Genomic DNA, 22,621 nt, shown 5'->3' with positions numbered 1-22,621 from the left:
ACTCCTCCCTGTGTCCTCTGCGGCGCCTCCTTCTCTCCCAGTACTCTGGAGACCCCTCGACCGCTGGTTGCACCCAGACCCTTGGCCTGGGAAGGGTCTGCCTCTGCTCTCCTGTCCCTGTCTCGGTCAAGGTTGGTAGCGTCTCTCCGGGACGGGAGTTGCTCTTCGGGAAGAGGCCTCTACGTTGAGCTTTAGGCTGGGCCACTGGGAGGGGTGGGCGAGGGTAGAGAGCAGCCAAACCTACCGTCTCTGGGGCCTGAACCTGGGAAGAAATAGATGCACTGGGTGAAGAGGGAGTGGGTTGTTCCTTTTCAATTGCAGAAAGTTTTATTTTCAAATCAGTTACCCACTAGATAGAAAAAGTTATGACAGACAGACAGCAAAGTGAATTCCTGAAGCTTTCTTCCCTCGCTTTCCAGCAAGTAGCAGAGCTTTTGAGGGACAAGATTTTGTAAAGGCTTTTCTATGTATCTTATTCTACCTCATCTTCTTCCCCTCCCGTATTCTGCATTAAGGAGGAATATGAACTGAATTGCTTGACTCATCACAGTGCCATCTTGATGAGCTGTTAGTAGATAATCGCACAACGTCACTAGACCAGACCTGAGTAACATATTGTATGTATTCCGATCGAAGCTCTTGTTGGAGTTTTCGCTTCTTCTGCTCATAGTCTGCACCCAACGCACTTAGGCCTGAGCTCTCCTCTGGAAAAGACCAAATTGACATCAGACATCATGATAATAGCACTGCATATCAAGACTAAACTAAAAGAGACATACAACAACAACAACAACAACAACAACAACAACAACAACAACAACAACAAAGTACCATAGAGCATTGATATTCATAGAAACACAACACACCTGTCTTCGGGTTGGGGGGTCTTCGCTGTGTTGATATTACTACTGTCCTTTCAGATGGAGTCAGAATTTCCTTTATATTGTTTGACTTTGACTATTGGAAATCAAATCAGAAAAAAGCATATAATAAACCTTCAAATAATTGGACAAACAACCTGCATATAATAATAATAATAATAATAATAATATTAATAATAATAATAATACATTAGACATATACTGTATAGAGCTTTTCTAGACACTCAAAGACGCTTTACAAACTGAAAAGATCGATTAGTAAAATAAAGCGTCCTCTCTCGACCCGCATGTGTTTGAAAGTGATCTAGCCTGCAGGCGACAACACTACAGCGAACTAACATCTAATCCAGTGGCTAAAGTGGAAAAACGGGTATCCGTAGAATTATTGCAGTAGGTTCCCACAGCACCTTGATTTTCCTCTGTTCTTCCAAAGCGGTCTCCATGTCATCCATTTGTAACTGACACCCGCGTCAACAAATCTGAAAAAGATATGGTTGCTAACCGTTGCTAGGCAACCGCAACACACACACACAAAACTAGCTGTGCTAGGAAAGGGGCTATCGCTACCTTTAACTTATTGAATTAACTTTCAAACCTGACAGAAAACATACAAATGTTTCAAGCAACATATTTATAAAAGAGAAATGTGCATATAGCATCATGATAGTAGCTTACTGCAGTGCACAGTCTAGTACAAACAAATGGAGAATGAAGTTACCACTGGGCCAGCTGCTGATTAATCTCATTAATTAATGATTAATTAATTAATTAATTAATTTACAGCAAGGAAAGTAACAGCTGCAGCTGGTTGGGCATCAGCGAGATCAAAAAGAAGAAAATATATATCATGTATTTCACGTTTGGACATACGTTTCTCTACAAAACCAAATGCAATAGCTCACTTGTTTCAGGGGTAAATAACAAAAAAAGTGAATTATTTCACTTTTAAAAATCCACCAGCAGATGGCACTATTTCCATTCGCATCACGTCTGCGCCCTGGTCTGAACCAAACCATACATTTAATGGGGGGGGTTTAACGTAGGCAACAAATACAAGCTTGATTTGTTTGTTGAGAACCATTCCCTGTTGAATGGTGTTTCATACTTTCCAAAGTTTGTTAATTAACTAAACTGAAATTTGTCGTGTAGTCTTTTTACATCTTTTACATCATTTAAAAAAAAACTTGCTCCCCAGCCTAACGCAGTGGTACAGCCCGGTGTCATGGCTCCCTGGACGAGTGGATGAACAAGGGACATAGCTGCTAGCTGTGTGATTATGTTATTATCAGAGCTTCCGAAATATTGAACGTTTGTTTGCGGATTTGCTGGTTACCTCTGTAAGCTAATATAGTGATTTTTAGCAAACGCATATCTTCGCGTCTAGTTTGGCGACATGGCAGGGACTAGCATGGCCCAGAAGACATGGGAGCTCTCCAACAGTATGCAGGAAGTCCAGAGCATCGATGAGATCTATAAATATGACCGAAAACAGCAACAAGAGATCCTCGCCGCGAAGCCATGGACGAAGGAGTAAGTCACATGTGTTGACCAGCTAGTTGGCTAAAGGGCTGGGAAGTTGTTATGAGAATGTGTCAAGTGCATCTCTTTAGGCAACAGTCTTAGCTTGTTAGCTAGCTGGCTAACTGCTACTAGCGCATGTCAACATTGCATATGGGGGCCCCCTTTCTGGGCTGGATGGGGCCCCCCTTTCTGGGCTGGGTTAATACACAGCTATCCATCTCTGTGAGACAATATAACGTGAGGTGCTCATTGGCATTAAGTCCACAGGCTGCCGTAACTAACTACGCCTTAATCTGACTGTCACTTAATTTCAAGAAGACAAATCGTGACGTTAGAATTATAAGGTTCTATCTCAATTTTTGTCAAAATTGAGTTTTTTTTTACATAATCTGATCCATTAGGTGTTTATTAATGCCTGTGTGGTGTTATTTTTAAAATGTTAACATTTTTTGAGTTAGTAATTCATAAAATACAAAGGTTCCATCTCATAAAACATAATGGCATGTAAAAACTTTGAAGCTCCAATATCTCTGAACTGCCCTAAACGGAGATAGAACCTTATCATTCTAAGCTCACGAAATGTTGTCTCTTCCTTCAACAGTCATCATTACTTCAAGTACTGCAAGATCTCTGCTCTGGCGCTGCTGAAGATGGTGATGCACGCCAGGTCCGGGGGAAACCTGGAGGTGATGGGCCTGATGCTGGGCAAGGTGGACGGAGAGACCATGAACATCATGGACAGCTTCGCCTTACCCGTGGAGGGCACAGAGACCCGGGTCAACGCCCAGGCTGCAGCCTATGAATACATGGCCGCCTACATTGAGAATGCCAAACAGGTAAATAATAATAACGATCATTTATTACATTCATAAAGCGCTTTTCATTATACGAGAATCATTTCAAAGTGCGTAAGGTAAGATGTTTGTTCCCTGTGGAAAAGGGAATCAACCCTCCTCCTGTGAGACCTGCCAGTGCCATAGCCCTTCAGATTGTACAGAAGGGACAAGACATAATAGTGCACACTATGTTATCTAATCATACAGTTATGTCAAGATTACATATGTTAGTAGCAGTTCCACAGTATACCTCTTATTTAGAAGCTGTTTTGGTTGGCCGTAGTAGCCTGATATGGCCTGTCATCTGTGGTCCGTTAGGTTGGTCGGCTAGAGAACGCCATAGGCTGGTACCACAGTCATCCAGGCTACGGCTGCTGGCTCTCTGGCATTGATGTCAGCACTCAGATGCTCAACCAGCAGTTTCAGGAGCCCTTTGTGGCTGTTGTGGTAAGTACAGTATATAAATCTTTGATTCCTTTGTCTTTCAACCTCTGCCCATAGTTCCGTACCCCCCAAAGACACACGTGTTAAAATGTCCATTTGGCTACAGTGCATTTGTTTTCTTTTGAGACTTGAGGGTGCAAGGTCATGGGTGAGTAAGTGGGAAACGGGGCAATCAGGTTTAGGCATTCTTTTAGTGGTTATTGATGTATGGTTGTAGGCTTCCATGAAGCACAGGCAAATATTTGGCTTTTGTAACAGTATATGCTATTTACACTTCATTGGTCTCACAGAGCTTCAGTGCCATGGGCATAGTATAATTAAGTGTGTACTTTTAGTATACTGGCAGCGGTAGTGAAGAAAAAAAAATGCACTCCTGGTGGCCAGCTTGGGGTGGTCTCTAGAGGTTGTCTGACCTCTGAATGAGTTTTCCTGTTCAACTGTATCTCTCCCCCTGTAGATCGACCCCACTCGTACCATATCTGCAGGGAAAGTCAATCTTGGAGCCTTCAGGACCTACCCAAAGGTACGGTTGAAACATAAATCCCAGCTTTTAGCCTGTTCTAAACTGAAATAAGGTACACAATTACTGTAGATGTATCTGCAAATTTAGTTTCCTTGATTATCTGTATGGTCGGTATCTGTATATATATATATATATTTATAACTACACTACTCTAATTTACCTTCAATGCTGGGTTGATTGATTTTGGACAATGTGTTTATTACGTATTCATTCATTAGTGTTTTGCTGACTGTGTATGTAATCTTTCATTGTCAGTTTTTTAACTATCAGGACATTTTCCACATTTGTTTTCAGGGTTACAAACCTCCTGATGAGGGACCTTCAGAGTATCAGACAATTCCCCTGAACAAGATCGAGGACTTTGGGGTGCACTGCAAACAGTGAGTCAGAATCTTGAGAATTCATATGCGTTTTATTAACCAAAGTATACTTTAAACAAAGTAATACATTTGTAAATCATTAAACATATATACCTGAATTCATATAATTCATTCATATAAGTTTCATTATCATGAAATACACCTTAAAACATCAAGTAATATTTTTTTTTTGCAATAGAAATATAATATCTTACTGTTTTCCTTACTAAGGATTTTTGTAATGTGTGGGGTTTTGTTTATTTGTATAGGTATTATGCCTTGGAGGTGACCTATTTCAAGTCCTCACTCGACCGTAAATTACTGGAGCTTCTCTGGAATAAATATTGGGTCAATACTCTGAGCTCTTCAAGTCTTCTCACGGTAAGTGTTTCAAAATCAAGCAATGTTACATTTGTAGAACATTTCGATACATAACCATTGTATGCCTCTGATTTTAGATTTTAGATTTTAATTTATTCTTTTTTATATATATATGGCCAGTGTTGTTTTTTTTCTTACCTCAATTTTCCAGCAAACGCAAAAATACAATGGCTAATTGATATGACTGTGTGTCATAAATGCTAACCTTTTTGGCATGGGAGAGGCACTTCATGACTTCATTCATGAAGTAGAGATAGATGCTTCTGTGGTTCACCGTGGATCACCTCCCATGTCGCCAATACATTCTAGAGATTGAAAGCCTCTTGTGAATTCCCATTGTGGATGCCATTGCGCTGTCCTGAGCTTGGCTAAACAGTCTCAAAAGGCAGCAGACTATCCAAACATTGGGCTCTGGGCATTCTGGATGAAGATGAATTGACTAGATGTCAAGAATCGTCTGCTCCATTTGTGAAGGGCTTTGTCAGTTGTAACACTGTCACCACAATCAGGGGCCCCATGTCATTGTGTCTTAATTACCTTCTCCATGGAAAACATGGCCTCACCTTAGGCAAACTCCTTACAGAACCCCACAGCTTTGGCACGCCATTTAAGCCAAGTTGGGCATATTTGTGACTAGTTTCTGAATGTCTTGGTGGTGGTGAAAAATATCTTGTCATGTTTTGTTGTGAAATTGTGCGTGAACCTCTCCCTGATGGTTTCATTAATGGGAAGGTGTGTCTCTGTGTGTGTGTGTGTGTGTGTGTGTGTGTCTCTGTGTGTCTCTGTGTGTGTGTGTGTGTGTGTGTGTGTGTCTCTGTGTGTGTGTGTGTATGTGTGTGTGTGTCTGTGTCTGTGTCTGTGTCTGTGTCTCTGTGTGTGTGTGTGTGTGTGTGTGTGTGCGTGTGTGTGTGTGTGTGTGTGTGTGTGTCTGTGTGTGTGTCTGTGTGTGTGTCCGTGTGTCCGCGTGTTTCTCTGTCTGTATGTGTGTGTGTCCGCGGGTCCCTGCGCCCCCCAGAATTCGGACTACACCACAGGCCAGGTGTTTGACCTGTCAGAGAAGCTGGAGCAGTCCGAGGCCCAGCTCGGCAGAGGCAGCTTCATGCTGGGCCTGGACACGCACGACAGGAAGTCCGAGGACAAACTGGCCAAAGCAACACGGGATAGGTAAGGCTTTCTACAATCAGAACGGTTAGTTCATTATGAACTCTGCCTCATAGTACATCACTATGTTTTGTTCTGGTGTGGAACTATTGACTGAGTGGGTTATCTGACAGGATTGGATTATCAATAAGGCTAGAGATTTTTTGCCAGTGTTATTGACAGTTAGTAACCAATTTAAGATGCTTTTAAACACAGTGAAATATGTGTTTAGTGAAATCTTGTGAAATATATAGAATATACTGAGACGTTAATTATTCTGACCACGTTGACACCAGCGTCATTGCTATTGATCTTCAGTTGTTTTTTCCAATTAACACACATACCATCAAAACCTGCCGGGCTTCTTTCTCTCTACTTTAACTTGAGTCAATGCATAGAGTGGTCACTTTTGTTTATGGCCCATAGCTATTTCCACAAGGTCCTCTATAAACATTGTGTGGAAATATTGTGTGGAAATATCTTATTAAGCATATTTTAGTAAGCAACTTTCCACACATTTTTTATTTTATTTTAATATAGGTGTTTGGTGTAATTGGCATTACACGCCGTCATTCAGTATGTAACATTTTCGGAGAGAATATCCATCTTATATGACTGACCCTTGCTCTGCAATTGCGCTCTTAAAAATCGTTCCAGCCAATCAGACAAGGAGGCGTCTTTACCTCCTATCAATCACGCACGTGAGCACTGCGTTTCAGTCCAGTTTTCAGCTTCCCGCACTGAAGAACTGGCTTGCTATGTTGGCCCAATTGGCTGCAGAACTGGCATGCTAAAGCCAGGCCTGATTAGCTGGATGGGCTGGGATTGCAGAGACCTTTGGCAAGTGGTTGCAGACTATGAGGGGCTGTCATAGAAGCTGGATCTTCTCTCAAAATGTTTTTTTCATTTTGATAGCTGACTGAGTATAAGACAATGTCACCAAAATATAATAAACAAATATTTGTGTTAAGTTGCCTACTGAAAGCTGGTGGCTATGTCTATTTAACTGGTGGTTATGTCTATTTATTCAAGGTCTGCTTATTCCAAAAATGGTTGGGATATCTTCTTGTGATTTCCTATTAGTGCAAATAACCTAATCTGTAGGTCTATTTACCTGTCTATCGATGGAAAGGCCATCTGTGTTGATGTTGTCTAGTCCCTAGAGAAACTTAACTCTTTTTCTTTTTCTCCTGACTATTTTAGCTGCAAGACAACCATTGAGGCGATCCATGGTTTAATGTCTCAAGTCATCAAAGATAAACTCTTCAATCAAATCAACACATCTGCCAACTAAGCCTGAGATGGCCGAGATGAGGTTCACCCCCTTGTATGTGTTTTGCTGTGTGTGTTCAGCATTTAGGTTTCTGGTTCGAAGGAGCATCTCACTCCGCTGAAGACAGATTGCTGGATTTGTTTTTCACCTATTCTTTAGTGTGAATGGTAGCAACTTATCTACACATGAAAGATGTGCACAAATAAATAGTGGTGTACCTGTGTTTATCGTTGTCCCTGTGTTTCATTTACAAATGAGAGCTTCCTTACGGCAGCTTATCAACATTTATTATTTTCCGCTGATCACAATTGGACTTGAGTGAGACTGGTTACAGTGTGAGTACCGGTATGTTACATTACACACATTTTTTTTTTTTTGCCTCCAACTTTGATAAATGTATTTTACTCATTTTTGAATGCTTGCAGACATTTCAAATGCACGGTCCTTTGGGTTCAACCAGACACGGCTCCAATGATATTTACATGACTTTTGGCACATTGGCTAGACATCGCTCTCCACACACACACACGCACCACACACACACACACACACAATCACAGCCCAACTTAACACTTTAACAAAGACCATGGTTACATTCCATCAGAACAAAACCTGCCCCTAGTCATCCAGTTCAATTCAACTCTGGCCAGTCATAGCATTACATAATGGAACAACAAACTCAAGCCGCTGTGTCGGCTCAAACGTAAACACTGGCTGGCATGTGTGGGACGTCTCCGCGGGGCAGCTCCTGGTGCAGGTTGTCTCTCTGTGGTACACAATCCTTCAGGGTCGCCGTGTCGCCTGGCCCCGGCTGCGTCAGTGATGCAGCGCAGAAACGGGAGCGGCTCACACTGGAGTCTATTCACCCGGAGCGCCTGCTCTTCATCGAAGTGGACACTTGCAGAGTCTGCCTTTTCTTACATACAGCAACCCTGGCTCCATCTCATGTCAGGATTGGGTTTTTCTTGTAGTATTGTAATGGCTGAATGTATGTTTTTGATACAGTATTGCAGAGAGGAGAACACTAATGGAGGGACATTGAATGTGCCTGCATTTTCTCACGTACCCGTATGGGCTTTGGCACAGATTCTTGTAATGATTTGCTTTTTTTTATGTTATTTTATAGTTTTGTAATAGGAAGTGTGTATTCTAATCATTAGGACCTAATGCGATGTTATTAGAAAGAGTTTGAAACCTATTGAGTTATTTTTAAATGTAATTTGTGGATTCTAACAGAGATATTTGGCTTTCCTCTCAGAAGGTCCACTCAATGCACTGTAGCTGGTAGTTTTGCCAGACTTATAAATGTGTTACATGGATGACTGTTTAAGTACTAAAGAACTATTTAGAATGTGTTATTTCTGTAATGGTTTTACCCAGTTCAGGGTTTGTGAATGATTATTTGAAAAATTGTATGGTATTCCATACTGAACTGATTGGACCTGTATGTAAATCTAATGATTGTCACCAGATGAACATATACATGTTTGACTAACAGTGAAGAAAGTGAATGTGAATTCCCAAAAAAGCCCAACCGAAAGCCTACAATAGTATTGTGTTCCATTGACATTTAGCATTATTTTAATTTAAAATCTGTATTTTTTTTTCTGTCATCAAAGTCCTTGGAGAATTACAGTGGATTTCCACCTCATTTGGTGAGCTCATCAAAAATGAGTAGGAATAACAAACATAGGTCATTTGATACTGATACAAATGCAGTTCTGAGAGCATTAGATTGATAAGGCTTATGATTAATAGCAATGTATCACTGGGCACCTATAGGCCCTGTGGAACAAACGACCCAGCTACAAGTCCGAGGATATTTTGTTTACTTTGGATCTCAGAAATAGCCCAATAAAGGCGGCGTAGTGAAGGGGGTTGAAACCCACCCAGTACCCCGGAGGGGGAGCTCTGTGAAACAAAAAGGCCCCAGCGCTACATTCTACATTTCCTCTCTGCCAAGTGCTCTGCATGCATAAGTGGAGGCAGGTCACTCACTCGCAGGAAGCCCGGGCCCCGACATTATATAACAATACACGGGTCAGTGCTGAGGCTCGCCCAGCCAATCACACAGTGGTCTCGGAACCGCCACGTTACCATGAGGAATGATACGCATTATTACTTGGAGCAATGTGATCTTGGCTGCAAAGACGGGAGACAACATTCAGCTCAAAAAGTCAAGGGAAACTGATCAACATGGTGTCACATTTCATCATGTACAAGTTTCTCTACAAGCTCCCTCAGTTAAGGGCCTTAGAGCAGCTGCAGGTTAGGCTTCACTTCATCTTTAGCTCTATTCACACTAAATGTATGGATATGTTAGCTCTATTCACACTAAATGTATGGATATGTTAGCTCTATTCACACTAAATGTATGGATATGTTAGCTCTATTCACATTAAATGTATGGATATGTTAGCTCTATTCACACTAAATGTATGGATATGTTAGCTCTATTCACACTAAATGTATGGATATGTTAGCTCTATTCACACTAAATGTATGGATATGTTAGCTCTATTCACACTAAATGTATGGATATGTTAGCTCTCTGAACACACTAAATGTATGGATATGTTAGCTCTCTGAACACACTAAATGTATGGATATGTTAGCTCTCTAAAGTGACTCTTGATATGTTAGCTCTCTGAAGTGACTCTTGCGATCCTTAATGCCCTGTGGTCTGTTTTCAGCATCTGACTTTATGGGAAACAATTGTATTGTTAAATCAAATGTAATGTATTGTAAAGTAATGTAAGTGATTCACTGACCTGCCTCTCCTTAAGAAAGAAATGCAGTTTTTATCCATGAAGAGAAGTACAAGAACTACATGATTTATGATGTTTGAATGGAATAGTTGTCTGATTATTTATGAAGCATGGAAAGTGCTGAAAGCAACATATGTTGTTTGATTCTGGCCCATTCTATATTTTTCGTGCCCTACCCCAATAATACCCACTCTAGAAACGACCAAATTCACCCATAGAATTGGGCCAATGAATGTTTAAAAGTATGCATAGAGGTAATTCAATTGGGAAAGCACACAAATGTACACATTATTGGGAAACAAAACAAATATTGTATTGTGTTACAAATGTACAACTGCATGACATGTAAATACAATGTATATGCTCATTATACTGATAGAGAACATCTTTGACAAAATATTTTTAAATGAATTTGATTACCAATATGAGTATGATCAATCAAAACTACTCTACCTCATGCAAATGCTGTTGATGAAACTACAAACATTTAAAGTGAGTAGGCCTATACTTTTCAAACAATCAGCCTATTCATTATATTGATTTATGGTTCACAACAAATGTAACATCTAAAGGAAATTTTTTATTTTCTTACCTGCATGCTGACTGTACAATAATCTAATATAGCCTACTGCACAGGCAATTAATTTCTGCCAAAGCCATGTAATTCATCTACCACTTCCTTTGTGAATTCCTATGTTTGTTCTAGATCCAATTACTTTGGGTGCACGTTTAATAGAAAGAACTATAAAAGGGAAATTCATTTATGTCCCTAAGTTCTAAGTAACAGCTTTACTCATTTTTCAGATGATTCATGTAGGCCTATTTGTTTGTCTAGTGTGTTTTTTATATAGGAAAAATTGTGCATCATGCGTTTGATTGACATGATACTGTAGCTGTGTGTAGAATGTAACAAACGGCCCACCCTTAGCAAACAAGGCAGATATAGTTGATTTAGATTTTGATTATGAACATGTTTATAACAACTTGTGAGCTTAGAATGATAAGGTTCTACGTTTAGGGCAGTTCAGAGATATTGAGCATCAAAGTTTTTACATTCCATTATGTTCTGTGAGATGGAACCTTTGTATTTTATGAATTACTAACTCAAAAATGTCAACATTTTAAAAATAACACCACACAGGCATTAATAAACACCTAATGGATCAGATTATGTAGAAAAAACTCAATTTTGACAAAAATTGAGATAGAACCTTATAATTCTAACGTCACGAACTCACATTGCCCATAGTAGGTTTAGTAGTGCGCGACCACGCACGCATGACTGCCCTGGGCCTTGGCGTGTCGTCTCCATGGCAACCTTTGAGCATCTTTCCCAAACAAAGTATATCGATACCGTGTTTCCACTGTGTTAACTCCCTTCACATCTCATCCTTTGACACACCAGACCTACATGTGTACATTACAGAGGTAGGTGGATCTGTATCTCAGATAATAGCTCTATAGGCTGTCTATCTGCTTTGCGAGTTTGTTTTTAGCCTGACCAACTTACTAAGCTAACTAGCGAACAGCACACGATCTCTAAACGAGCTAGTTTAAGTTAAGGTCAGCGTAATGATCACATCTCGTTGCGTGCTGCCAAGATGAGAATGATTCATTAATGCCCGTCGTTGAAAACGATTTTAGATCATTTTGATCATTTTTCCAACTAGAATATATATATATATATATTAGATACATTTTAAGGTAATTACTTGAATTGCTATTGTATGCTACTATTATTGGCGTAATTATTGAATCGCCTAAGTATCGTATCTCATACCAAACGTTACGCAATCAATGCATTAGCCCTGGTGTTTGCCTTAAGTTACAGTGTCATATTTTGACTAGGGCATGAATCATGATTAATTGCTGTCCGTCCAGTCCCAAGAGCATCAATGTGCTTCTGCTGTTGCCAAAGTAGAAGGGTTACACACATACACACACATACACACACACACATACACACACACACACACACACACACACACACACACATACACACACACACACACACACACACACACACACACACACAAACACACACACACACACACACACACACACACACACACACACACACACACACACACACACACTCACTTTTCTCTCTATGTTTACAGTAGAAAACAGTAAAAAAAAATACTATTATATTTTGAGTGACAGTGATGACACCTCTCATGTCTACCTAGTGCTAAAACTGTGGGACGAGTAGCCGTGGCAAATCTTGCTATAATAATAATATATATGTACAATAACAATAGAATAGTGTTGCTTGCTACAGCAAGCGCACTAATTATGAGTACTTGGTGTGTGTGTGTGTGTGTGTGTGTGTGTGTGTGTGTGTGTGACTGGTGAGTCTATAATCTAACTTGATGTCTTCATTGGCAATGAATTAGATGCGCATTTAGATGTTTTGGGGTCAAGCTAATACATAACCCCTGGGGTATTCAGGAGATTGTCCTTCAGGCCTGCTTGGGGAATAGACTGATGTAATTACCACAATTTGAGTGGTCATCTTACCTTTGCCCTTCATTTATCTGGACTGAGTTACTAGTAATGAGCATGACAACATTGTATGATTTTGGCATCAATTATACCTATGTGTGTTGCCTGGGACAAATGCATGACAACATTGTATGATTTTGGCATCAATTATACCTATGTGTGTTGACTGGGACAAATGCTGTCAGCATTACATTTTCACACATTTGATATGTGAATTGGCTACATTGTCCTTTATTTCAATCAGTACCTTTATTGGGGTTAGGGTTAGGGTTCCTTCAATTATGTGTCATTTTCTGTGGCGGAGCTCTAACACCATTTGATATACAGTTACGTCTATTTCCTGTCCGTTTTTCTCCTCTCAACAGACGTTTCTGGTCATTGTTCGGTGCACGCTTGGCTGAAGCTGAAAAAGATCCACTCTGAAGCACTGTCTGTGGCAAGCAACCATGGTCCGCTTGACCACGGAGCTGATTGGCAAATCCAGCAACTACTTCAAAAACAAGAGAAACTGTCCCCTCCCACAGTTCCTGAAGAAGCTTACTCACCTGAACTTCTCCAACAAGAACATAGAGTACATAGTAAGTACCATCTTACTACTAGATAAACTACTGTCAAGTCGATATACAGTACCTTCATGTACTGCTTCTAACAGTGGGATCGTGGTTTGTGTTTCAGGATAATATCTCTGCGTGCAGAAACCTCACCGTGCTCTACCTGTATGACAATCAGATCACACAGATCTGCAACCTCAACTTTGCCTCGAACCTCACTCACCTGTATCTGCAGAATAACAACGTCACTCACATACAGAACCTCTCCTCCCTGCAGAACCTCTCTAAACTGTGAGTAGGAAGTCACAGGCACCCAGCCCAGTGTAAATGAGGATGAGGGCTTTTATTTCTAGGGTGACAAAAATCCTAAAACTTTGGCTGTGTGTGTGTGTGTGTGTGTGTGTGTGTGTGTGTGTGTGTGTGTGTGTGTGCGTGCCCCAGGTACCTGGGAGGGAACAGCATCACGGTGGTGGAGGGTTTAGAGGATCTGGGGGAGCTGAAGGAGCTGCACCTGGAGGGCCAGAGGCTGCCGCCAGGAGAGAAGCTGCTCTTTGACCCCAGGAGCCTCTCCTCCCTCGCTGTGAGACCTAGTCACTGTCCAACATACTGTATGCACTTTGTCTTGTGATTTACAGATCATTTTACATGATTATGAGAGTGAGAGTAACAAATCATGGGGGTTAATGGTGGTTACACCACTACTGAAAACTGCATTTCGTCTGGTACTCTGAAATTACAATTAAGTTGAATCTAATCTAATCTAAAGATGCCGACCATGCCCCAGGATTCCACCATTGATCTCTGTACTATGTATTGGTAATGTCTATATTTCCCCTTATGGAGTTATCAGACCATATATAGGTTACTAATGACCAGCATTATGTCCTTGGAAAAGGTCTCACAGATTTCCACAAGGCCACTGATCCCTGTAGAAGCAGTTTTGTAGCAGTGTTGTGCTGAGTTAAGTGATGTCAAAGAGGGCTCTGTGACACTCTCCTTTGACATATCAACCAGGGTTGTTTACCACTCAAGTTTTGAGTAAACAAACTGCTTCTGGTTTATTTAGATAATTAAAGAAATTGCAGAGCAAAATGTATGAGCTCCAGCTTTTTATAAATGCCCCCTGTTACAAGAGTTTACAGAAATAAGAACATTGAATTTCAACGGCAGTGGTCAAGCAATATCACTTTTAATAACTGTTTTACAGTCAAATCAGTAAGAATAGGACATTTTACCAGCAGTTGTTTTACAGTCAAGTCACTACATGACAGGCTAGTAGATATATTCAGCATTCAAGTTGGTGTGAAATGTTTTCCGATTGTATTTACCATAATGTATTCTCTTTTACAGAAATCTCTGTGTGTCTTGAATATCAACAATAACAACGTTGATGAGATCAGAGATCTTACAGTTCTATGGAAACTCACACATTTCTTTGCTGCAGACAATCAATTACAGGACATGCAGGTAAGAACTCATGTTTTACGTTTCAAACCTCAAACCTCCTTCTTTGAGGTTGATCAAGAGCTTCAACACTCACTCTACACGTTTCCAACATGGCTGAAAGTTGGACTTGTGTGCGTGCTCTGCAAGCAAACAAGAAAGCACACCACATCATAGCAACTATGCATGGCATTGTGTATTCATATCAACCCAATCTCTACGAGCTGATCAGGGTAACATTAACATAGCACTGCTGCTCTATGCACTGATGTGTGTAATGATATGGAGAATAGGGTGCTAAACAACCAAATCCTGCAAATCCTGCCAGAGGTTCCCAGTCTCTGCGACGCATAGAGGCTCAGAATTATTCAACAAATCAGCGGGCCAGTCTCCTGGGAGCGTCCTCGCTGACAGCTTTAAACAAGCGCGAGTTTCTCTCCTTTCCATAGCAGGGCTGATTTTGCCTCTTTCCCTCAGAGTCCAGCAATTGATACTCCCGCCACCCCCAAACTTTTATGGGAGATTCATTTTGTGGCAGAGATATGGTTTCTGCTCCCTGTGTTGACCTTGAAAAATGACCTGCTGTTAGATTTTGAGACTCCTTCTGAGGGAATGTTTTTTTTTTTTTTTTCCTTCCTTTATGGATGTGTTCGATGAAAAGCTAGATGGTATGAATTTCTATAAAGCTGTCTTCCATCCACGCAATGTAGCGAGTGGACACGGCATTGAAAGCACACGTTTTCCGCCGGCTTCGTTGGCACTCAACACAAATCATATTCCACTGAGCACCCCTCTGCAGGTAATTGCTGTACACGTGTCAGAGGGAGAGCCTCATGTTTAGTGGATATCTACTGAAATTTATACAACCCCACTGCCACTATCGATCCTGCAAAGACATCACCCCAAAGGATCAATTCCTCCTTCAACGCAATTTGGTCAGAATCCAGAGGAAGCATTATGGATTTTTTAAAATAGATTATGACAGGCAGTCAGCCGGGGTGACAAATGTGGAGGATCTGCCGAGGCAGTTAGCTGTGAGCTGGGCAGAGACGAGCAGAGAGGACAGGGGAATCGAAGAGCTGGTCAAATACAGGTTCATAACTGGCCCGTGATTAGTCCAGCTGAGGGGGCCTAGCTCAGCCCAGTGGACACCCAGCCCAGGCCGCTCTCCGCACCCCCGCGTTGGGGGGCAATTTGGTGCCGGGGCTGCTCTTCAGCGAGGCCCTTCTGAGTGACGGCCCTGACACGATCATTTATCAAAGCCTGGGAGTGCGCGGGCGCTCTGGGGTCCCCTCTGAACTGATTGCAGCGCAGGGCTGGAAAAGTGGAAGCGCTTTGGTCGAGACAGGAAGGCAATGAACAATCAGAGCGTGTCCAGAGAGTATTCATATTTCCAGGCTTGGATTAATGTGCCTTTAGATAAACATACAACTGCAGGCAACACGCTGGAGGAGCCAGCCCCGGCACTGGCCCCCGGGGGAGACGTGTTAGTCACACGACACCAGCGACAGTGTTTATTAAAACAAGCTGATGGGTTGTTTAAGCATTCGCCTTCGCCTTCGCCTTTCACTACTATTACCTTCATTTCATGAGTTCTTTGTAAGATTCTCAGATTTAAAAAAATCATTATTACACATTTTCTAGACTAGAGTGTCAAAAGTACAGTCCGTTGAGATAGTAATATATGCATGAGGTTGTTTTACTGTTAATGGTACCGCGCTGTTTTTTATCACACATCACACTGAGAGAGCCCCTAGTGTAATGTTGTGTGTCACCTTTTCCATTATATTTTGTTCAGCCTGAGTTTGTGTTTGAAGTCTCTTGTCTTGTGTGCTTCCAGGAGTTAGAGGGTGTGTTCTGCCAATGGCCTCAGCTGCATCTCATGGATCTGAGTGGCAATCCTCTGTGCCACAAACCCAAGTACAGAGACAGAGTGATCACGGTGTGCAAAATACTGAGTGAGAAATTCATGTACCTTTGTCATTTCACTGAACACTTTTCACCATGATGTTTCAACTGTTTCTGTTTCTGTTGTTGTTGTTGTTGTTGTTGTTGTTGTTGTTTTACCTCATTCTCAGCTGCACAAAAGTATATCAGGTCTTTAACACATAATGAAACTGTATATCAGGTCTTTAACACATAATGAAACTGTATATCAGGTCTTTAACACATAAGGAAACTGTATATTAGGGAAATGATTTATAAATGTTATTTTTGTAGAGGAACTTGATGGGAAAGAAATTAACGAGTTCAACAGGCAGTTCCTAATTAACTGGAAGGCGTCAAACGATGCCAAGAAACTGAGAGATGAAAGAATCATGACCGGACAGATCACTTATCCCTTCACTGGTAAGATGATCTGAAATACTGTAGACTTTTTCCATATTCTGTCATATAATTTTTTTACGATTTTCCTAGTAAAGACATACTGCTTTTAAAAAAAAATCTGAAACAAAGTACATTTTTTCTCCATAAATGTTTTCTCTTTCACAATGATCGAGAATCCAAAATAGAGACAATAAAAGTGTGTGTGTGTGTGTGTGTGTGTGTGTGTGTGTGTGTGTGTGTGTGTGTGTGTGTGTGTATATGTGTGTGTGTGTGGGGGGTGCGTGTCTTGTGGGTGTGGGTGTGTGTGACTGGCTTTGTTTGTGTTGTAGCTGACTTTAACATGGGCCCCCATCCTGCATCCAACTACAACTACAGTAATGTCCTGAGCAGGAGGAGGCCACCAGAGTGTGGGAGACCCAGTATGAGAGTCTGTTCAGACAACGCTCACACGGACAGTGGAGCAGCGAGGTACCGTCTCTCTAAACCATGGGTACCATCACCCATCTAACATTCACAGTATTTATTTCTTTTATTTCTATTCACTGTTAAAAAGATTGAAGTTTACAGCTAGATGGACGTTGTGAGAAGGGATGTTTCTAAAGTGTTCTGAGGCAGTGTAAATCTCAGGTCAGGTTATCAACATTGCTTGTCTGAATGTCAACGTATTAATGAATACAGTTTATTTTGCAATTTATTATTATAGACAGTGTTATTATGCTTAAATACAATGCAAGAAAACAGTGAAAGCAAGTGTTTGAAAACCACCCATGTGTAGTAATTGATGAGTTTTTCCTTTCAAGTGGACAATGACAGCCAGCATGTCTCAGTTTGAATGAGAGAATGTGTATTTAATTGAAATAAGTGATTTGAAGATCAACATGTTTCACTAAACAGCTTGTTTCCTGACCTTTTTTTCTACCTGCTTGACGAACGGCCTGCTATTTGTCAAATGCGCCATCTCAGATGTTTTTTTTTTTTCTCCCAAGCAAATAAACCGTTTTCATCCCCTGCCACGGGTCTAGGGTTGACCGCTGGTATAATAGGAATAGCAACTGTACATGTTTGGTATTTGATATTTTTTGCCCTAACATGTTACTTAATTGTTTAATCTTAATATTCAATGAATGTTGTTTCAATTATCAGTGTATACCCTCCCCCCATACCTCAACTGGCTGCACACTCAGGACTTCAATTTAGCTTTTACACTACTGCTTGTTTACACAATTATACCATATTTATTATATTGGTCTCTAATTATACATCTTACATATATGTAACATACCTCAAGACCCATTGCCCTTGTTCAACTGTACATATCATATTGATATTCATCTCATGTATATTCACCTATTATATTCATTTGTTTATACTCACTGTAATACCCTATAATACCATACACTTTCTACAATATACATAGTCTTTTGCACTGTGCCACTATTTGCATTGTTGATGCCAAACTACATTTAATTATCTCAGAACTTACTACTCCGTGCAATGACAATAAAGTTGAATCTAATCTAATCTTCAATACACTCAAATGCAATATGAAGAGGCTTATGATCAGTCACACTCTGATCATTCATTATCTAAAGGAATATTGATCATGATAAGGTCCTGGTGGTGTTTGGTTCTCGTTCTGTTTTACAGGCCACGGAACATGAAGATCCAAGTGACTGCAGGGCTGCTCAGCGAAGGGGCTGACTCAAACAAGATCCGAAGCCACTTGACTCTGTGAGACGACATGCCAGCTCCATTAAAACACCCATACACACACACGACCCTCTCACACCCAATCCTATCCCTACACACACAGCACAGAGTCTGCTACTACTGCCACCGTGCATTAGGAGCACACGGTCCCCTGACACACTCAGTAGAAAAGAGCTTATAGTCAGTCAGTCAGTGACTCTGACAGTGACTCTGTCTTTCCTGTCAGTGTCTATTTTTGCAGAGGCTCTTTGTATTTATTCTGACCTCTTTGCCTATGTTGATGGAGTCTGTTTGAATGTGACATACAGTACCAGTGGCTGCCTCATCTTAAATGTGAGTTTATAAAAGCATAATCTAATGTCATGCAGTGTAAATACACGTGAGTTTGGTTAGCTCTTATTGCAAGAGACATTGATATTTTGCAGTCAGTGTTTTTTGGTATCGCCTATTTGGTGTATTCCGTGTACCATAAGAATGTTAAAATGGACTGCCAAAATGTTGTGTAAGATATTAGGTGTTTATCTATGAAATCCCCATAATGCCAGAGTGTGCTCATGTTCATGTGAGATGTGGTGAGTGGATTTGCACACAGTTTTGTTTCTTGAATGTGAAGATGTTTGCCATTATTGAAATGGTTTATTCCCAAAGAGGTTATAATTTGTAACACATTTGGGGAAGAACAGTGTATACGTTAGATAAGTCAACCATATAAAAAATTCTATTACATTTGTATTTTTTCATAAGTAAAGGGACAAAATAGTGAAATTAAAATCACTTTCAATTTGATTGGGCACTGTCACTGTATTTCTGTGTTCCTGCTAAAGGTCCATTTGTTTTCTGGGACACTGACTCATATTATGGGTGTGTACAGTTCTTATTTAATAAATGCTATGTTGTGATTATTGTCATTGTCATTGTGTTTATTTCAGTAACCTTGGTACAAAAGAAAATAGTTAGGCTATATCCTTTGAGGGTCAATCTCTTTTCAAAGTCCTTTTTTATTAGTATTATTATTATTAAATGCCCAGCAGCTAACATGATGTGGAAATAATCATTGCTGAGAGAGGAGTAAAATTGGTGGATTATTGTTGTATTGTCTTATTATTGTTTAAATTCCCTGCGCACGTCTGAATGGTTTTTTAAAACCCCTGTTAGTGTATAACCCCTGGAAGATGTGGGGTAATTAAGAAACGAAGCTTTCTTAACCTTCTTTGCTTTGCCTCATAATTAGTGGCCCGGAGCAATACTGTTACTCCATCCTTACAAAAACAATGTTTATTAAGAACAGTCGGGGACATGCATGTTATGAATAATTCCATTCATTAATTTGCCGACATCTCTGTTTGCGGACCCTGGAAATCAGAGTGATTAATTTATGAGTCTCGAAAGAGTTTCCTCATGCATGCCTGTTGATTGCAGTGTTTAGAGTTTATTTATTAGCTGTTCCTCCGAAAACGGGACTGTATTGCAACCTGCAACTCAAGGCACCCTGGCAATTAGTCATATATTTTGCATATCACCTTACCCTAGTCAACTTGTCATCGTGGTCTGCTCCACGTATTATTAGCACCAAAATACAGTACGTTGTTTATTTAGGTATTGGCTATGGCTTATAGCCTAACCCCCTTTGTAGTGGCATGACAAAGCACTATGAAACCAAGTGTCCTATAACCACTACAGTTTATAAAGAATGTCAATTCAATAACATTTCCTTGACCTCAATTGATATGAGAAAATATCTGTGGTCAGTGGCCTATACTTGGAGAGGTACCGTCCCCCAAAATCCGATTGAAAAAAATGCTGCTGCCTCTGGCGTTGAAAACGGGTCTCTCTGCTCCCCTCCGACAGAAAGAACTTGCGAAAGAGAAACGAGCAGGGAGTCTCTCCCACTGCAGTCATGCAGTCTTAAGGGCTTGTGATTAATTACTCCGGAGTGAAAGAGTTGTCAGCTCTTTGTGTATCCAATAAATGAGAGACTCCAGAGACCTTTACGCACACTCAGGTGAGTCCTCCAGCGGACAGGGACCGTTGCGCACCTTCTTCCACGAGCGCGCCTCTTTATAAAGATTAACTGAGTTGAGCTGGACGAATTCTCTCCTCAGAGGAGCAGCAGGGACGTCTGCACTGCCTTCATGGCGTTTCTGGAAACGGCGCTTTTGGGGAAGTTCAAAGGTAAGCTCTAGACTTCCAGGCAAGGAATACGATACACATTGCAGGGTGTTTGATTTCTTACGCAGTGCATTATCAATCAATTGGCCTAATGAAAACATGTTTTTGACTGGAAATAAGCCAATAGGCCTACAACATGCGTAATAATTGTTAACTATTATCAAAGCGTTATTTGAATAGGCTATAACTAGAATTTCATGATTCAGATTGGTGTAACATGTTTGTCAACAGGACAAGGACTCTCAATTAAGATTCAGACAATTTTAATGAGATATGTATTGCAATTGATTTTGAATAGCTGTTATGCATGTTTTTTTATTTATTTATTGTTTTAACATTGTTTGGATTGATGTGACTACAAAGACGACATAGCCAGACTATTCATATTGTTTAGGCATATCCATCAGAAGAAACCCAAGGCAGTCTCTGAGGTTTATTTGACTATAGGTATATGAATTTAATTTGCAGCATTAAACAAATTAAGAACGCATAACTGATGTGGCCTGTTACAAATCCTATAAGGCGTCAAAGTATCATAAATAGCCTAAAATGTAAGGCTCGATTCAATTAATGCAGAAAAAGTCTGAATCATATATCAAATAGCCTTTCAATTCTTTGGAAAGTCAATTTTCTGTTTGATAGGTATAATGACAGAAATGTAACCTACAATGATCAACAAAACATGTTACCCTTCAGGTTTATAAGTGCTCCCAATGGTTGGAAGACAGACGATCCTCATGGATAGTGAAAATGGCCCAGTGACAGTTATGGATGAGAGTCCCATATCCAGTCCGAGCTCCAGCCCCGGTCCTGACACCGACAGACAGCGCTCCAGGGTGGCCCAGGCCGGGGGGCTCGGCGGGGGGAGAGGGCGTCCGGCAGCAGCCAACGCAGCGCGGGAGAGGAGTCGAGTGCAAACCCTGAGACATGCCTTCCTGGAGCTCCAGAGGACTCTGCCATCGGTGCCACCGGACACCAAACTGTCTAAACTCGATGTGTTGATATTGGCCACCACTTACATTGCGCATCTGACTCGAACCCTGCAAGAGGAGGGCATGGAGGAGGGAGAAAGCACAAGACAAACAGAGGCATTACACTCGCTGAAAGGTGACGGTTACCTGCACCCTGTGAAAGTGAGTAAATATTCCCATAATATCAATTAATATTCTTCGAAATGCAATTCAAAACGATTGAATGTAGTGAAAAACAACAACCAAATAACAACGGAATAATAAACATGATGAGGATGAGGATGATGATAATAATAATAATAATAATAATAATAATAATAATGTAGGCCTAATACCAATAGTATTGTTATATTATAATAATTATTATACATGTATTATCATAATTATTGGTTATCAATATTCATAATCATACAAACTAAATGGTCAACTATAAATATCCCATAACACTTACTTACAGATTATTCAACAGTCACCTGATAAACTTGCTAGACGTTTCTTTCAAGGCTATAATTGTGATTAGGCAAAAAATAATGATCTGGTTAGATTCATTGCAACAAGCATTGAAGTTTAGCAACTGTGTTGAATTATTAACCCAAAAGTATAATTGTCACAGCACATACTACCTATAGCTCAACTCGAAATCATCACAAATAGGGGCCTTAATGCAAATATTTCACTCTAACAATGTGTTCCCTTTTTTGTCCCAACAGAAGTGGCCAATGCGATCCAGGTTGTATGTGGGAGCCAGCGGACAGTTCTTGAACAATTCAACTCAGCCAGAGAATCAGGGCGCATCGTCGTCGACCTCTCGGACATAA

The 22,621-nt window shown here is 40.7% G+C and overlaps 4 protein-coding genes across 4 annotated transcripts in view; 3 read left to right on the top strand and 1 right to left on the bottom strand.

Annotated features, from left to right (window-relative positions):
* Nucleotides 1–2,251, bottom strand: part of cspp1a (centrosome and spindle pole associated protein 1a) — a gene marked incomplete at both ends in the record, with an annotated part of 28,397 nt that extends 26,146 nt beyond the window's left edge. Inside the window, 3 exon segments of the mRNA XM_080543602.1 lie at nucleotides 184–262; nucleotides 604–704; nucleotides 2,215–2,251. Of these exon segments, the coding sequence (XP_080399728.1) occupies nucleotides 184–262; nucleotides 604–704; nucleotides 2,215–2,251 (217 nt within the window).
* cops5 (COP9 signalosome subunit 5) lies at nucleotides 2,120–7,583 on the top strand. Its single transcript, XM_080543445.1, has 8 exons — nucleotides 2,120–2,411; nucleotides 3,004–3,238; nucleotides 3,557–3,685; nucleotides 4,140–4,205; nucleotides 4,500–4,585; nucleotides 4,834–4,945; nucleotides 5,961–6,109; nucleotides 7,289–7,583. Exons 1-8 carry the CDS (start codon nucleotides 2,275–2,277, stop codon nucleotides 7,377–7,379), a joined length of 1,005 nt encoding a protein of 334 aa, XP_080399571.1. The 5' UTR covers nucleotides 2,120–2,274; the 3' UTR covers nucleotides 7,380–7,583.
* A 5,494-nt stretch (nucleotides 7,584–13,077) lies between these two features.
* On the top strand, nucleotides 13,078–18,688 carry ppp1r42 (protein phosphatase 1, regulatory subunit 42; the record flags this gene model as incomplete). Its single annotated transcript, XM_080543600.1, has 8 exons — nucleotides 13,078–13,209; nucleotides 13,307–13,473; nucleotides 13,624–13,762; nucleotides 14,533–14,649; nucleotides 16,466–16,583; nucleotides 16,846–16,974; nucleotides 17,283–17,421; nucleotides 18,601–18,688. The coding sequence occupies 8 exons, from the start codon at nucleotides 13,078–13,080 to the stop codon at nucleotides 18,686–18,688; spliced, it is 1,029 nt and encodes a 342-aa protein (XP_080399726.1).
* A 2,826-nt stretch (nucleotides 18,689–21,514) lies between these two features.
* Nucleotides 21,515–22,621, top strand: tcf24 (transcription factor 24; the record flags this gene model as incomplete). Its single annotated transcript, XM_080543384.1, is given in 3 exon segments — nucleotides 21,515–21,543; nucleotides 21,545–21,965; nucleotides 22,514–22,621. Coding segments are annotated over 3 exon segments (558 nt in total).

Source organism: Nansenia antarctica (genome assembly GCF_963989245.1).
Source record: "Nansenia antarctica genome assembly, chromosome: 12".
In the NCBI taxonomy this organism is placed as follows: Eukaryota; Metazoa; Chordata; class Actinopteri; order Argentiniformes; family Microstomatidae; genus Nansenia; species Nansenia antarctica.
Note: the sequence above shows the minus strand (reverse complement) of the source record. Positions and strands in the feature narration are given on the sequence as shown.